We start from the raw sequence: 17,807 nt of genomic DNA on the forward strand, positions 1-17,807 counted from the left end.
GTTGAAGACCTGGGAGGTATGAAGGGGAGGTAATGTACTGCAGTTGTGGTTGCAGAAGATGTCTTTAAGAAATGTTTCTTTTGAAAAAACTGCATTTCTATTCCTAGAGTTCTATGGGTTCTTACATTGCCAACAAATAACATCTGCAGAATTCATTCTCCTATGAATGTTAGCCCATAGTTAGTATTCCCAACAGAATTAATGATGTATTGCATCATTAAGGTGGGACCATAAGCTTTTCTTCCACTTTTAATAGTTTAAAAAATGAAATGACAAATGCATTCATCATTAAGTTGTCTAATCAACAATTATTCCACTCATTCCACTAAGTGCTATAATCAACAATTCTCAAGGCATCAGTCTCCAACAAACCCAAGATGCAGACATGTGCCCTTTCCCATTGTCCAATATGCCCGGGGCAATCTAGTTTTCCAAATAATCATTTACCTCCATAGCTGTCCAACTGTTTCCAAAATCTTGTGGATTTTGTGACTCCATGTGATCTGGAGTCCTCAATTCATTGGCAGTTTTCATGTCAAAATTTCCACATAGCCCAGAGAGTTTACCCTGCCGAAGTATAAAAATAAAAGACACAACATGAATTTTTGTGCTTAGAAATCTACGTAATCAATCCATGCTACTGTTTTTTGATTCTTCTCTTTGTGGTAATGATCTAGTAGTTCATATGTTTTGATGAATGAAAACCTGCTTAAACTAAGTCCTTTGTTAGGCAAGGAGAGCCCATACCAGCATATATTATTACCATTGTATTTTGATTTCATCATGAAAAGAAGTTGAAACTACCCACCATCTCAAATCTCTGTGCTCATTCAAGAATTTAGAATCTGTTATTTTACCCAAATTGACTTAACAGAGACTGATTATGATGGCCAGTTAATTTCAGTCCTAAAGTTTAATCAGCCCTATATTTTTTTTATACATAGGAAATGTTGTAAGTCTCTGATTTTCCAGGAGTTTAAGAAGTGATGGATGCAGAAATTAAATTAACATAATTAATGTTTTCCACAGCCTAACATTTGTATAACAAAGTATAAACTTAATCAATTATCAATATGAGAAATACTTGACAGTTCAATCAAAGACCTACCAAAACAATAAACTTTTTTTTAACCATTATACTCAAAACTTAAATTTATTTCCTGTGATGGTCATACTACATTATTTTTCTAATTCTGCACTACTTATACTGAATTTATAGAAGTGTGATGTTTTAATTTTGTTGACAGGATGGCCATAGGTAATTTTGTCGAGGGCAAACTAATGAACAGCAATAAGCAAAAGAGATGAGGCAGTCAGGTCATTGAACATGACAAAAAGTTAGATTTTGCATCCTGAGTTATGAGATCCTAATTTATTTGCAATGATGTTATCTGACTCATAGAACATGATTTGCTTTTACCTTTAATTTGACACAAGTATCTTATAAGCATTTTAGAATAAACATTTCTGCTTCCTGATGGGCCAATACATAAAGTCAGACCAAAACACAATACAGATTTCAGTTTCTGCAGACATGGTTTATCTTAGTAGCAAGAGCGAAAGGCTTGCATTCAGAGCATCAACCAGAGCCCCTGCCTGATGATAATCTAATGAACTGTAATATAAAGGAAAGGGGAAACATTCTCTGGGCAGTAATCTGGTGGAACAGATTACCCATCTGTGAGACACCCCATCTGATTTCCAAGTCACTAATTTCAAAAACATTCTACAATATGGGGCAATTTGCTCTGCCAGAAGACTGCCCAGATGGCTTGGATGAATATCTGTCTCTATAGTATGTCTAGTCAGTGAGAACATCATGTTTGGTTATGCTGTCTCCATGGTCAAACAGCTGATTACTCACAGGCTCGGCTCACAGGGACCAGTTGTAACCTGTGGCTATAGACACTGGCCCACCATAGTCTGAGCTGTAGGTGGGCAAGAGCAAAAAAAATAACATGATAGAAAAATGCTGATCAGTTTTATGGATTGCTATCTGGACAGAAATGAAGATTATGTGTACTAGCTGTTGACAACCAGAAAGGATCTCAACCATGGCACAACCAAAGCTGCTTAGACATTAAACTTTTTGTCATGAAAATTGTACTTATAGTCCTTACCTGCCACTTAGGTCCAATTTGCAAATGTATTGTCGTCCTTTGGTCCCACAGTATAGTAATTTCTTCCGCGGGGAAATAAATCACAGTAAAAGTACCAGCTTTCCATATGTGTACTATTTGCTGCATGTTGTTGACACTAGAGGGACTCTAGGGAGATTAGAAATATTAATTTAGTGGAAGGTATATAATAAAAGTCGGAAATGAATGATCATATATGGAGGAATAGTCAATAGCAATATGTGGTCAGAGCCAGAGGATCAATTGTTTTTCATTTGGTACTAATGCACATTCATTCAATTAAACATTGATTCAGTTTTAAACTATTAAGTCAATCAAAGTAAACTCTGATGATTGCAGAATGATCGGTGGTCCATTACAAAAATGGTAGCCAAGAAAATAAAACTAGCTTAACAAGGAAAATCTTTGGCAAGTCATGAAAGACAATGGACACAAAAGTGTTTAATCTTGTTATTCTGCTGCTCTACTTACGGCATTCCCACTGTCATCATCAAAAACCAATGACGTATTTCCAGTTGTGATAAACATAGCCTTTCGACAAATGATGCCACTCCCATAGCAATCAATATTTTCAGCCATGATAGAAAGATTTGAGGTTCCAAGACTCTGCCAGAACAAAGGTTATTCTTTCTCATATGCATGTAGAGTATCAAATACATAGTTCACAAATCAAGCACACATCTATAGTGGTTTCAGACTTGGCACGAGGATCATGGGTGGCACAGTGGCAAGCACTGCTGCCTAACAGCACCAGAGACCCAGGTTCAATTCCCACCTCAGGCTGTGTGGAGTTTGCACATTCTCCCTGTGTCTGCGTGGGTTTCCTCCAGATGCTCTGGTTTCCTCCCACAGTCCAAAAATGTGCAGGTTAGGTGAATTGGCCATGCTAAATTGCCCATAGTGTTAAGTGAAGGAGTAAATGTAGGGGAATGGGTCTGGGTGGGTTGCTCTTCGGAGGGTCGGTGTGGACTTTCTGGGCTGAAGGGCCTGTTTCCACACTGTAAGTAATCTAAAAAAAAACTTTATTTATTAAAACTAATTGACAGTGCTATTCAACTGTGGTGTAAAGCAGCTTAATAAAATATAAGAACTGGAACAGGTTGCTCAGTTCAATAGCCATGCTCCCACTTTAGTTCCTTCCTCATGAAAAAAAAATTAGCAACTGTCAATTGCTTATATGGGTATAATATAGGGCAAGATTAAGATAAGCAGACGTACATGCATTAGTAGAGTTCCCTGTTGCAAAATCTAAACAAGAAATAGAGGTTTTGTGGACTTTATGAGCTTTATTGCAAATTTATAACAAATATCAGCACTACAGCTCCTCTACTGATAGATGTGCTCTGAAAGAAAGTCAAAGTAATGTGGCCAGGGAAATGCCAAGCACATTTTAAAATGTTCCCAGCAGTTTTGATCTATGAACTAGTGTTGGCTGCACCAAATTTCATTAAGCTTTTCAAGAACATTACTGAGGCTCATGATTTCTATTACAAAATGATGGTGAGACCCGGAGAAGCTATTAGCAAAATTCTCTAAGTAATGAAATTGACACCAAAAAGATGCTCTATTGTGGAAAAAGTAACCCTCCTGGCTCTATTTTTGAAGTTATTGCTACAGAGAGACATTGGTACGTACTGATCATAATTCTGTGAAAAAAGTTAAAAAAACAAAATGTCAGACATTTTCGACAATCTTATCTTTTAAAGATCATTCATATTGCGGAGAAAACACAATGACTTCCAATGCTTTGTCAGAATGTAATCTTGCTTAAGTTATAAGAATGCATCAGAATTAATTGTGTATGTTACATGGAAGCAGCAAATGAGAATATATGTATCAATGTGTCCTAATCTTTTTTTTTAATCTTTGTCTGCAATTTACAAAGAAATTCATTTAGAAATAGTGTTTAATTTTCCTCAAGCTTGGAGGTTTTACAAAGATGATTTATATTTAATATTGCTTGGTGACTTAGATTCAGAAGGATTGTGGGATAAGGAATATATTTAAATTTGAGGAAATACCTGGAGTGCTTTCTTTAAGAGAGGTTATTGTACATTTACTGTGGATATTGGAGTTTTATTTTAAACATGCATCCTAAAAATCACATGATGGGTGAGAACCATTTCCTTTGCTATAAACCATGTGGGAGCTATATGCATAGTGTCATGCTTAGAAACATTCTTCATTCACCTAGCTGAGTTGGAGAAAATCCTTTGAAGAACCTTGCTAAATTGGTGGAAAGCTATTAATAACAAGTTGAATGGGAGGGAAGCCTGCTTTGAACATGCTACCCAGCTGATCTTTCCAATTTCTGAAAAGAGAACTCTCTACATCAATTCAGGGTGAAATCTATCCTTTCTTTTAAAAGCATATCTCAAGATTGTATTTCCTGAGCAAGTTATGTGTACAAGACTTCCGAGACAACTATGCATGATTAGTGAGTTGATAATACATGCCAAATTTACAGATTTCTGTAAGTCCTGTGTTTTATCCTTTTGCCAATAGCCAAAGTTTTTTTTTTCTAAAAGTCTGTTTCTGTAGAGAAATTCGATTTTATTCATCTTTCCTCATAGTGAGAGAATAAGAGAGAAATGGGGATATTCAAAGGGATAAGCATTTATATTTTTATATCACGCACTGTGTATATTAAGCAAGCATTACAATAAGTTTTGCTTCCATAAAAGCCTACAATTGTGTATATTAAGAAATCTGATAAGTTTACATAGATAAGGTATTTAACTGGTCATCTTGCAACTGGGAAAGAAATATCTTCTATTTCAAATTTCTATTTTAATCCATAGAATACTGGGATGACTAGAATAATGGAGCACTCCTCTGGCTTGTTATCAACACAAAACAATGAAATGTAATATTCATCAAATAAGAATACAGAAGCGTACAGATAGAACTAAGTCAATCACTTGAATTTGGGTCTTCCAATTAGATAGTAAAGGCAACAGATGGGAAATCTATGAGTGACAAGAGTAGGGGTGGAGAGGAGAAACTGGGGAGTTGTGGATAAAGACTTTATGAAAGTCAGTAATCAGTTTATATTTGGACCCTAGTATATGGCAAACCTATTATAGTCCTGCTGAAAAAGACACATTTTGTCAAATGTTTCCACCTTGCACTCATCAGAACAAATTGCAAATTGTATGAAAACTAAAGGAGAAAAAAATTTGAGAGAAGAGCACTGATTAGTCGTCAAGTGGACTCTGATTGGTAAAGGTATTTCTGTCAAGAATGCATCAATTAATGATGACTGAGTTAACAGCCAAGCTTTTAAAAAAAAATTTAAACAAAGTTGGTTGACCCATATTGATCAAGACATCACCCTGAGAATATAACCAGAGAATGGATTCTTTGATATTTATTGCAAGTTGTCCTAATGAGCACGTGATGAAAATGCTCAAGTTCTCCACTATCAAATGATTAATCCTACTACACATAAAATAGAAATGTTTATTTGATTTGCATATCTTCAGATTCTTTCCTCTCTTGGACAATGATTTGGAGTACTGGAAGGATACTGGAATGTGATTGATAACCTACATTGAGATGTATGAACACTACTTCCATGGCCAACAAGTTCTAGCTTTGGACTCAAGTCTAGGATCTTTCAGCTCAGGCTCCATACATGTCTACTGTCCATTTATGATAATGAAAACTATATCTGTGCCATTTAAGATGATTTTGTTCACAATTACAAATCAAATATAATTTCAAATCTTTTTCCCAGTTTTTATTTTGTCTGTTTGTATCTTATTGGAAAACCTTTTATTTAAGATGGTACAGGGAAGACAGTTTATTTAAAAAAAGAAGAATCTTTACTAAAATTAACTCTTACCTTAACCAGGTAAACCTTGCAAGGACTAATAAAATCATAAAGAACTCCATCGAAAGTTTTGTAATGGCGGTCTCCATAAGCTGTACACATTGACGGACACGGTTGGAATTTGCACTGGAAGCTCCCCTGCAGGCAAACACTAAAAAGGTATGTTACCAATAAGGATTGACTAAAATATATATTTGCATGATTACATTCAGAATTTTACTATTTAAACTTATGTTTTTTTTTCAAACTAAAAGAAAGCAATCTTCCATTTTATGCTGCATTTACTCATATGATGAGACTGACAAGTTTTACGTTAAAAATCACACAGTTATAGCCCAACAGGTTTATTTGGAAGTACTATCATTTGGAGCATTGGTCCGTCATCAAGTGGTTGTGGAGTATAAGATCATAAGACACAGAATTTATAGTCTACGTTTTAAGTGTATGTAACTGAAATTAAAAACTGAAATTATAACAAACAATCCAGGTCTTTTTCAATATGTAATTTCAGTTACATCACACTGTAAACTTTTGCTATAAATTCTGTGTCTTACGATCTTATACTCCACAACCACCCGAAAGCTAATGCTTCCAAATAAACTTGAAGGACGATAATCTGGTGTTGTGTGATTTTTAACTTTGTACAGCCCAGTCTAACATCTGCATCTCCAAATCATGACAAGTTTTAAATCTGTAATTCCAACAGCAGTACACTGTTACTCACAAAACATTTCACTCTTACATTTCAGAAATTAAGTACAAATAATGTTTGAATATCTTCAATGCATAATTTTAGTAATGAGTAACTCTGTCTTGCTGTTGCAAGTTATTTCTGACTCCAATTCAGGAAGGGGCCACTGTAACAAATGCAGCTTGATATTGATGCAACTATTACAATGGCACCTATTAGAAATGAACGTTTAATCACTCATACTGTTCAAAATGTCAATACTACAAATATATTAATTAAGCAATAAGACATTTTAACTGAATGAAGCCATTTTTGAAACTAAATTTTTGAAACAGTTTGACATTTTATTGGAAACTACTGATGATGAAAATAGATTTGCTAGTGTTTTCATGGTACTTTATTTTTATTTATTCACTCATGGGATGTGGTCATCATCAATCTGCCATCATTTATTACCCATCTCTAACTGCCATTAAATAGGTAATGCTGAGCTGCCTTTTTGAACAGTTGCAAGCTGTATAGCAATGGAACACCAAACTGTTGTTTAATATAGATGATGCTAGATTAGTGACTGAATGACAATCAAGAAATGACAATATAATTTAATAGAAGGATGGTGTATGACTTGGAGGGAAATGTGGAAGAGATGGTGTACTCAAAAGCTTTATACACTTGTTCTTACCGGCAATAGAAGTACATTTGTAAAGCACTTGAGAACCTCTGTTGAGTTGTTGTAATGATTCCCATGACATTAGTAGTAATAAATGTTAATTAGTGAATAGTGTACAAATCAAGTTAACTGCTTTATTTAAAATGATGCCAAGTTGATTGAACTGTACTCATCCAAACAAGTGCAAAGCATCCCATCACACTCTTGACTGGTGTCTTGTCGATGTTGGACAGGCACTGAAGAGTTAGAAGATAGACCAATTGCTACAGAATACTAACTTTGGCTTGCTCTTTTAGAAACAGTATTTATGGAGCTGATCCAGCTAATCATGACTCTAGGATGTAGATGACAGGAACTTTTACAATGGAATGTTGTTCGATATCAAGGAAAAATACTTTATTTATTACAGGACATACTTATTGCCTGCCACTTAAATGGATGTTGCTTGCTGCTTATAAAATCAAGCCTTAATGCTCTTACTGCATGCAGCCATGAGCTGGCTTATTAGTAGGAGTTGCAAACAGAACTGTACACATTACAATCATCAGGACATCACAATTTCATATTTCATGATAGAAATTCACAGATCATGCAGCTGAGTAGTGTTAGATACAAGATATTGCTCTGAAATATTCCCACAGCAAGCTAATACAGCTGAGATAATTGGTTCCAACAACAATAACTGATTTAAACTAGCTATGACTCCAACCAGCATGCTGAGTCTGGCCCCAGTTTCCTATTGACTTCAATTTCACTAGGGGCTCCTTAATGCCACACACTGTCAAATGCTGTCTTGATATCAACTGCGATCATTTCATTTCATATCTGGAATTCAGCTCATTTGTCCATGTTGGAATGAGATCTGAAGCCAAGTGATGGGTGAAGGCAACTTGATGAATTGTGAATAAATGCTGTTAAACAACTGATTCCATCACTTTGCTGATGATTCAGAATCAGATGATAGGGGGAAAAAAATCAATAGTGACATGAGAAAACCTCTTAATTGTTTGTTTATTTGTACATGTCTTGGAGGTAGATATAATCATGACTTGAAAAGAAAATGTAATTATTAGCTGAAGAAGAAAATTTGTCAGACTATAGGGAAACAGCACTAGATGAGTGACAAAAATAGAAATTGCTGGTCTGGCAGCATCTGTGGAGAGAAATCAGAGCTAATGTTTTGGGTCAAGTGACCCTTCGTCAGAACTAGGTGAGTTATTCTTGCAGGGATCCAGCAGAAATGTAGACTGCTGTTTATGATCTTATCATTCCATTTAACATGGTGGTGGTACCATGGTACAACACGGAGTGTGCTCAGTGTGATGATGGATGTTTGTTTTATAGGAATTGGATGGTCACTTGAACAAATAATGCGCCGGTTGGATGCATCTGCCATAGGCAGACTGAAATAGATGAGATCAATTGGTTTTACCTTGAGTTGGTTTGCTCATCAAATCTGGGTGGGGTGCTCTTCGGAGGGTTGGTGTGGACTTGATGGACACTGTATGGATTCTATGACTCTATGACAAGAGTGACCATACTAACTGAATTGTTTTGGGATGTTGATGATGAAATCTTGCAGTATCATCTGGGCATGTCTTTGTCATATCTGAATCCAGTGCCAAGTTTCACATTAAATGGTCCATTTTTCATTCTTCGTGATTCTTTTGGGGGTGATTTAATCCACTTGAGAAAGCAGCTCGACCATTTCGGATTAATTGAGTGGACATCTGACTGGCTAATAGAGTATAATGTGGGAAAGGGTGTGTTTGCTCACTTTTAATAATCAGAATGGAAAAGCAGAATATTTTTTCAAAAGTTGTGAAATTTGCAAAGATATTCAGAAAGATTTGGGTATGCTATGAAATTGGTTTGTTAAGTAGGAATGTAAATGGCATGTTGACCTTTGTTACAGGAGACTGCAGTACAAGGATAAGAATTCCTGCTTCAATTGTTGAGGATTAGAGTGAGACCACACCAAGATTATTGTGTGCAGCATTGTTTTCCATGTTTTTAAAAGGATATGATTGCATTGAAGGCAGTATAACGAAGATCACAAGGTTGTTAATTGTGTTGTCCTACAATGAGAAACTCAATGAGTAATTAGGTCTGTATTCTACAAAATTTCAAACAACTGAAACATACAAGATTCTGAAAGAGCTTTACAGAGTAGATTCTAATGCATTGTTTCCCTGGGCTCAGAAATTGAGAACACAGGGGCACAAGTTTCAAAATGAAGAGGTAATCAAATAAGAATGAACTGAGAAATTTCTTCATTCTAAGAGCTGTGAATAGAGAATTCTTTTTGTTTTAATCCAGAGGTTATGAATGAACCATCATTTAATAGATTTAAATCTTAGTTGCTTCGATTTTTTTTGGTCTAGAGATATTGGGAGTGAAAGGAAAGGAATGTTTAAGCCCAAAGTCAACGATGTCACACTGAATAGTGGAGTAGGCTAAGTGGAGTCTTCCCCTGCTCCAATTTCGTATTCTTTGGCCTAATCAGAGCTTTTTAAAGGTTCAACATAACTTCCATGCTTTGACAGCCAATACCTCTATTTATGATCCCACATATGCTTCGTTAATTACTCTCTCAATATATCCTACCATCGTCATAAAGGTTTATATGCACACCCCTAGCTTGTTCTATAGTATTTTAATGCATCATCAGCATTGCCTCTCTCTAATGTTCCTGCCAAAATGCATCAACTCACACTTCTCCAGGTTAAATTCCATTTTGCATTTTTCTGCCTTTTTGTAAAAACTCTATGTCCTATTGCAGTCGATTGGTAGCATCCTCAATGTTAGTCACACTACCTACTTTGGTGCTGTCTGCAAATCTTGACATTTTAATCTGTATTTCAAAATGTAAGTAGTTTTTTTTTCTTTAAAAAATCTGATATGAATGAGGGAAGTATCAGCTATGCTTTACTCAATGGATCAATTAGCCTGTCACCATCTGTACAACTGACAAACAAGACTGTGCTTAACATTCAGCATTTGGTCATTTTACAAAGAGATTACTGTCTTCAGAAAAGGAAGAAAATCAATGGTGAAAAACAGGGTTAAAAGAACCTCCACAACTTAAAGTAAAGATAACACACACAAACCAACACTAAAATATTACTCACTTACCAGGTGTAACAGGCTGATTTTACTTGGTCACCAGGAAAATATTCCTGTCCCTTCCACAGACAGGGGCATTCATTAGGCTTGAAACATTCATCTTCATGTTTCACAAGGCTGGTAAAAATGTGAAATAGGAAATAAACATTTTATAGATTGATGACATTTTACAAGAAAAAATGGTGTTAACCTAATTGTCTCTCAAGCGTGAAATTATATTTCCATTCAGTTGAATCCACTTCTAAGTATACCAATGTAAATGTGAATAATTCTGAAAAATAGGTTAGATATTACATGTCCCTCAACTGGGGTGTCTTTGTCAGACTTGGGTGGGGTGAGTTGACGAGAGGGCACAGGCTATAGGTTAGTGTCCAGATCATTGTCATTTCATCCATGTCTGATCTTACCTCAAGAGTGTGGAAGGGCACCTGAAGTAATAGCCCATCTAACACAAGTCAATAAAGAACAAAGGGTCAATTGAGCTCGTTAAAAATTCAACCAAAGCCAATGTTATGTTGTCCATGTCAGAAAACAATTGGCATGTATAATAAAGACAAAATGCTGCTGGAAGTCTGAATCAAACAGAATGCTGGAGAAGCTCAGCAGGTCTGGCAGCACCTGTGGAAAGAAAAACAGGATTCACATTTCAAGTCCGATGTAATTCATCTTCAGTTCAGATGAAAAGTCAGACTGGACTCATAAAATTAACTTGGTTTCTCTCTCTACAGATGCTGCCAGACCTGCTGAGTTTCTCCAGCATTCTCTAGTTGGCATGTGCATGCTATACAGCTCTGTCTTGAGAAAGAAATTATTTCTAACAGTGGGAAAGAGGGGATTATTTTCTTTCGGGTTCTGTCCTTTGCCTAACAAGGATAGTCTCTATTAAAAATGTACCCCATTCTTTCTGATCCAGTCATACTATAAGACCTACCCTCCCAACCTTCTTGCCTTCCTCCCTGAGCTGCCAAACACCACCAATCCCCTCCCGGCCCAATAGCCAAAGCAGCCCTGACTTGTCTCTCTCCAGAATGCATTGAGTCTGCCAGCAATCCTGGGAGCATCCATTATAGAGTGCTAGCATTCAGGTTAGCCAACAGTTCAAGAGAGAGTGGGATCTGCTCACAGTGAGGACTGAAGGGCCACCATTATCACGTTAGCAAGGCCACAATTCTTTATGGATTGGCAGATGCCTTCTCAGTCTGCTGGCTGGCCATCAGGTTTTCTTGCTGGGAGTTACTGGAGGCAGGGGGCATGTGGGAAATTACAAGCAGTCTACCATCCAACACATGGCAACACAGCTATTCAAAAGATAAAGTTTATAATAGCATTTGGATTTAAATTTAGGCTCAGCATTAATTCCAAATATCTGTTTATGTAGCATTTGATTCTAATCTTCTGATCAATGTCAAAGTCAATGCTTATCAGTCACAACATTGTGCACTTACCCAGATATGTTTGAAAGACCTTACCTTTTGACATGGCAGATGAAACACACACATACTCTGTGTTTCACCATTAGTCATAAGGTAAGTTTAAATGCCAAGTGTTAGTGACTGGATAAATGTTAACCAATGGCCATGGAATAAGCATAGAATTTTCTGTTCTTAAAATAATATCAAAAACTCTTTTAACTACATGTTCAAGTCACAGTTGCATAAGAAATGCTTCTGTGAAGTGTTTCTGGGCAGTTTCTGCTTCATTTCCACTACATTTTTAAAAATATATTATTTTTCAATATCCTCAGAACATCGAATAGCATTTTGTTCCCACCAAGACTGTTTTCAAAGGAAACACAGTGTATTCACTGAAATGCAAGAGTAGAGAGTTCCTTCTGTGTTATATTACATTACAGATAGGAAAGATGTGAACGGAATCCTTTACTGACAAGCCAAGAGGAGATTAATTTCTGTGATCAAAGGATTTTAAACAATCCACCATTCAGCGTCTCGTTCAGGACCAGATTAATCACTTTCCAGAAACTGGTTAACATCAACACTCAGGTTCATATCAAACAAAACTGATTTTTCAATTAAAGCATGGGCTATAATTTCCTCAAACTGGAGAAATATATTTTATAAACTGAAGCATAGATATGCAATAATGGTTAAAGTCCTGACTGGTTTCATAACCTGCTAATAAATGCACTACTGGAGAGTTGATTGAAGAGGGAGAACTTCTGATTCCTGGGATAGTAAGACTGTCCTATACAGGGATTAAGGTTGGGAAAGGTTTAAACTGATTTGGAACGGGGTCGGGAACCAGGAGTTAACATCAGAAAGGAAACCTCAAGTGCAAAAATAACTTGGAGCGACAGGCAGCACTAAAGTAAGAAACAGGCATTTAGTGGAATCAGAATTAGAGAATGATGTCTAAAATGAATTTGCTGCGCATGTGCCTAAATGCATAGAGTATGGTAAATTAGATCGGTGAACTGCAGGCATAAATAGACAAATGGAATTCTGATGTTGAGGTATTAGAGGACAAATGATTCAAGAAAGTGCAGGAGTGGTTAAATTTACCATGACAGAGAGAGTTTAAGCAAGATTGCGAATGAAAGAAGGATGGCAGGATTGAGTAAAGAGAATATTACAATATTGGAAATAAAGGATATGCAAGAGGGATCAAGGATAGGATTTATTTGGTGAAAATTGAGAAACAGCAGAGATCAAACTATAGTATCTACTCTAAAGGTCACCAATTAATGGGAAAGATATAGACGAACAAGTTTGCAAGAAAATACTGGAGAGGCACAAAAACCAGACAGCGTTGACAATACAAAACCAAAAAGAACTGCAGTTGCTGGAAATCAGAAACAGAAACAGAAATTGCTGGAAAAACTCAGCAGGTCTGGCAGCATTGTGGAGGAAACTCAGAGTTAATGTTTCGGGTCCAGTGACCCTTCCTCAGAACTGATGGGGAGTAGTAGAAGCTAACAATGAGTCATGTGTAATAGCAGACAATAGCAGCATGGTGGCTCAGTGGTTAGTACTGCTGCCTCAGCGCCAGGGACCCGGTTCAATTCTAGCCTCAAGTAACTATCTGTGTGGAGTTTGCATGTTCTCTCTGTGTTTGTGTGGGTTTCCTCCAGATGCTCCAGTTTCCTCTCACAATCCAAAGATGTGCAGGTTAGGTGGATTGGCCATGCTAAATTGTCCATAGTGTTCAGGATGTGTAGGTTAGGCACCTTAGTTAAGGGTAAATATAGGAGAGGACGGGAATGGTTCTGGATGGATTACTCTTTGGACGATTGGTGTGGACTTGTTAGGCTGAAGGGCCTATTTCTGATCTGTAGGGATTCTCTAATTCTATGTGATAAGGCCGAATGTATGGAGATGGGGAAAGAGGGGAAGCTGTTCAAGCCCTAAAATAGTTGAACTCAATATTGAGTCAAGAAGGCTGCAAAATTTCTAAATGGAAAATGAGGTGCTGTTCTTCCAGCTTGCGCTGAGTTTATGTGAAGCACTGCTGCAAGCCCGAGACAGAGATGTTGGCCAGAGAACAGCGTGGTGGATTGAAATAGCAGGCACCTGAAAGCTCAGGGTCTTTTTTGCAGACAGAATGTAGGTGTTCTACGAAATGATTACCAAGTCTACGCTTTGTTTTACCAATGTAATATTAAAAATTAGGAACTTTAATTACCTTAGTCTTTTCCAAGATAATCAAAGTATTATGAAGAGGGAAAAAGAGCTTCTGAAGTGTGTTCAGGAGGATTTTCTTCTTCAGTACATTTCTGCCCCAACAAGGCAGGAGGTTTCTGTTTCTGAGAATGTGTTTGTCAAATGATTCAAACATCAGTGAGGAAATGTTTAGGGACGACCATAGTCCCATAAAATTAGGTTGGCTATCAAAATGAACAGGGAGCAATACAGAACAAAAATATCTAATTTGGAGATGATCAATATCAGCAACTTGGGATTGAATAAGCCCAAGGTAAAGTGAAATGAAAAAATAGGCACCTTTCACAGATTGGCAATGATGTAGCAACAAGCTGCTTCTGGCAGGACACACATGATGATGAGTTTGAGTGCAATGGAGTTACATTCCCAAGAAGAGAAAAAGTCGGGAAAACAGATTGGAACTTCTTGGATGACAGATAGATAAAGAGTAATATAACACAGAAAAAGGCTCATATGTAATAAATTGCATTTGCTACTTGTGAAGTATTAAACACAAATGTGTAAAGTGATGCATTTTGGTAGAAGGAATAGTGTCAGGAAATGTGGGCTTCTTAGCACAATTCTATTTGCAGGGTCAAAGAGACCTCTGGTTTATGTGCATAGATTTTTAACAGTATTATTGAGAGAATAATTACCAAAGCAGTTCTGGACTTCATAACTTCAAGTACTCAGTACAAAATCATACAAAGTATGCTGAAACTTTATAAGGCTCTGGTCAGACAACAATTGCATTATTGTGTTGAGTCCTGCTGAACGTATGTTATAAAGAATGTGATGTTCCTTGCAAAGGTATAGAGAAGATTTACCAAGCAGATTCCAAAAAGCTGATTTCTAAACTACAACCTCAGGATGAGAATGCAGACTGTTCTCCTTGGAAGAAATATGACTGAGGGGAGACATAATGGAGGTGCATAAAATAATGAAAGGTTTGATTTTGTAAGGATTAGGGGATACTGGTTTAAAAACTGTTACCCTCGTACTGTTGAGGCTAAGAGATGCAAGCATGAATGTGAGGAAGAACTGATTCTTTGCAGCTAACAGTAATAACCTGGAATTTGCTGCCCAAGGACTGAGGAAGTTGAGACAAACAACCCTTTTGAAAGGAAATTAGATGAGTACTTGAGAGAAATAAATTTCCAGACTACAGGAATAGAGTAGTAAATGGAACTAACTTTATGACATTATGAATGAGGTGATTTTTTTTGGCACAAATAAAATTCTTCAAGGGCTTGGCAGAGCAGCTGCAGAAAACATAAAACCAAGGACATGGTCACGTGCTAAGGGTTTTTCAATTAGGACTGAATTTAGGAGAAACGTCTTCAATTAAAGGCTTTGAACAATTTAAACTAGAGAGCAGTACAATGAGAACATAAAAACTAGGAAGAAGGAGTAGGCCATCTGATCTTTTTGTGGACTTAGCTCCACTTACACCCACCCAGCCCAACCCCACTATACTCCTTAATTCCCTTATTTTTCAAAACTATCTTAGCTTTAAAAACATTTACTGAAGTAGTGGCAACTACTTCACTGGGCAGGGAATTCCATAGATTTACAACCCTCTGGGTGAAGAGGTTCTCAATTCAGTTCGAAATCTGCTCCCCCTAATTTTGAGCCTATGCCCTCTTGTCCTAGTTCATCTGCCATCCTCCCTACTTCCATCTTATCTGTATCTTCCATAGTTTTATATGTTTCGATAAGATTCCCCCTTATTCTTCTGAATTCCAATGAATAAAATCCCAGTCTATTCAGTCTCTCCTCATAAGCCAACCCCCTCAACTCTGGAATCAACCCTAGTGAACCTCCTCTGCACCCCCACTTGTGCCAGTATATCCTTTCTCAACAGATAGTCTCAGCAGAAACTCAGTTATTCAGCTGAAGACTAAGATCAATAGATTCTTAGACACGACAAGAATCAACTGATTTGGGAACTGAATGGACAACTGTAATAAGGCCAAAGACCAGTAATGATTCTATTGAATGGAAGTACCGGCTTAAGAGGGTGTATGACCTTCTCCTTCCACTCCTTACATTCCTATGTGAGAAATAACACATATCATTCCTGCCAAACACTGAAGAGCTTCACAACTGGACTGATGTTATTAATGATTTTTTTTAGAAAGGGGACAAACTAACTTTACAATCAAGTTCACTTTGAAACTCTTAAAAAGAGGAATAGGGAATCTAATTTATCTTCCAGTCAACTGCACAATCTGTTCTCATAACTTAGATGAATGACCCAACTCTAGTGTAGCCAAATTTGCTGACCATATCCAATTAAACATGAATGTACATTATGAAGAACATATAAAGTGTCTACAAAGTGAAACAGATTGATGAAGCAAATGAGAAAAAGAACTGGCAGATGAGTACAATGTAGGAAAATGTGATGTAATCCATTGTGGTGGGAAGATGAGAAAAGTAGAAGAGAGAGTGAGATTTCAAAATGCATGCAGTGCAAATGGATCTGAGTATTCATGAACATGAATACAAGATATTAGCATGCAGGTACAACAATTAAATAGGAAATTACGAAATACTGACTTTCATTTCAAGTGGAATGGAGCATAAAGTAGGCAGTACTTGCTAAAGCTATCCAGGGCAGTAAAAGACTGCATCCTCAGAACTGTGCAGACCTTCTTGCTCCTTACTGAAGGAGGGATATACTTGCATTGGATCAATTCAAAGATCCACTTGACTGATACCAATGATGAACAGATTTTCTTATGAGGAAAGGTTGACTAGGTTGGCCTATACTCATTGACATTCAGTAAAATGTGGCACGGTGGCACAGTGGTTAGCACTGCTGCCTCACAGCGCCAGGGACCCGGGTTCAATTCCCGACTTGGGTGACTGACTGTGTGGAGTTTGCACGTTCTCCCTGTGTCTGCGTGGGTTTCCTCCGGGTGCTCCGGTTTCCTCGCACAGTCCAAAGACGTGCAGGTCAGGTGAATTGGCCATGCTAAATTGCCCGTAGTGTTAGGTAAAGGGGTAAATGTAGGGGAATGGGTGGGTTGTGCTTCGGCGGGTCGGTGTGGACTTGTTGGGCCGAAGGGCCTGTTTCTACACTGTAAGTAAACAATCTAATCTAAAAAAAATGAGAGGTGATCTGATTAAAACAGAAGTTTCTGAGGGGGTTTGACAATGAGATTGCCCAAAGAATACTTACCTCATTGGGATTATCTAAAATTAGGAGACAGCTTAAAAATATGGTGTGTCCCAGTTAAGACAGTGATAAGGAGGAATTACTTTTCTCTGAGGAGGTTAACTTTCAAAATTCTTTCCCCGGATAGCAATGGGGGTTTGGACAGTGTTTATATTCAAGTCTAAATCAGAAAGACTTCTAATTTGCAGGGTCCATAAACATCAGTTGAATGTGGTTCCTGTGCTGAAATCATCAGCTTGATTAACATTTAAATAGGGATAGTAATTAAATTGAATTTGAAAATATTGCAATACTTAATTAATTCCAAAGGCCGTTGTGAGAGAAAAAACATGATTTAAAGGATGTTTGAATGTGAATGTTCAGTAGTTTACCACAAATACATTACTGCATTGTGCTTGCGGCCAAAGACAAAATAAACTACTATCAGAAAAAATGCAACTTTGAATTATAATGTAACAACTCTGTTTTGGTTTAATTAAATAGTGCTGATGTCCTGTGTATTCTTCT

At 37.1% G+C, this 17,807-nt stretch overlaps 1 protein-coding gene across 1 annotated transcript in view; it reads right to left on the minus strand.

Moving 5' to 3' along the window:
- Positions 1-17,807, minus strand: part of otog (otogelin) — a 214,952-nt gene that overhangs the window by 110,434 nt on the left and 86,711 nt on the right. Inside the window, exons 22-26 of the mRNA XM_072592880.1 lie at positions 10,470-10,577; positions 5,986-6,124; positions 2,610-2,744; positions 2,121-2,267; positions 448-567 (exon numbers count right to left, since the gene is read on the minus strand). Of these exons, the coding sequence (XP_072448981.1) occupies positions 448-567; positions 2,121-2,267; positions 2,610-2,744; positions 5,986-6,124; positions 10,470-10,577 (649 nt within the window). The remainder of the gene's footprint in view (positions 1-447; positions 568-2,120; positions 2,268-2,609; positions 2,745-5,985; positions 6,125-10,469; positions 10,578-17,807) is intronic.

The sequence above is a fragment of the Chiloscyllium punctatum genome, chromosome 22, assembly GCF_047496795.1.
Source record: "Chiloscyllium punctatum isolate Juve2018m chromosome 22, sChiPun1.3, whole genome shotgun sequence".
NCBI classification, from domain to species: Eukaryota; Metazoa; Chordata; class Chondrichthyes; order Orectolobiformes; family Hemiscylliidae; genus Chiloscyllium; species Chiloscyllium punctatum.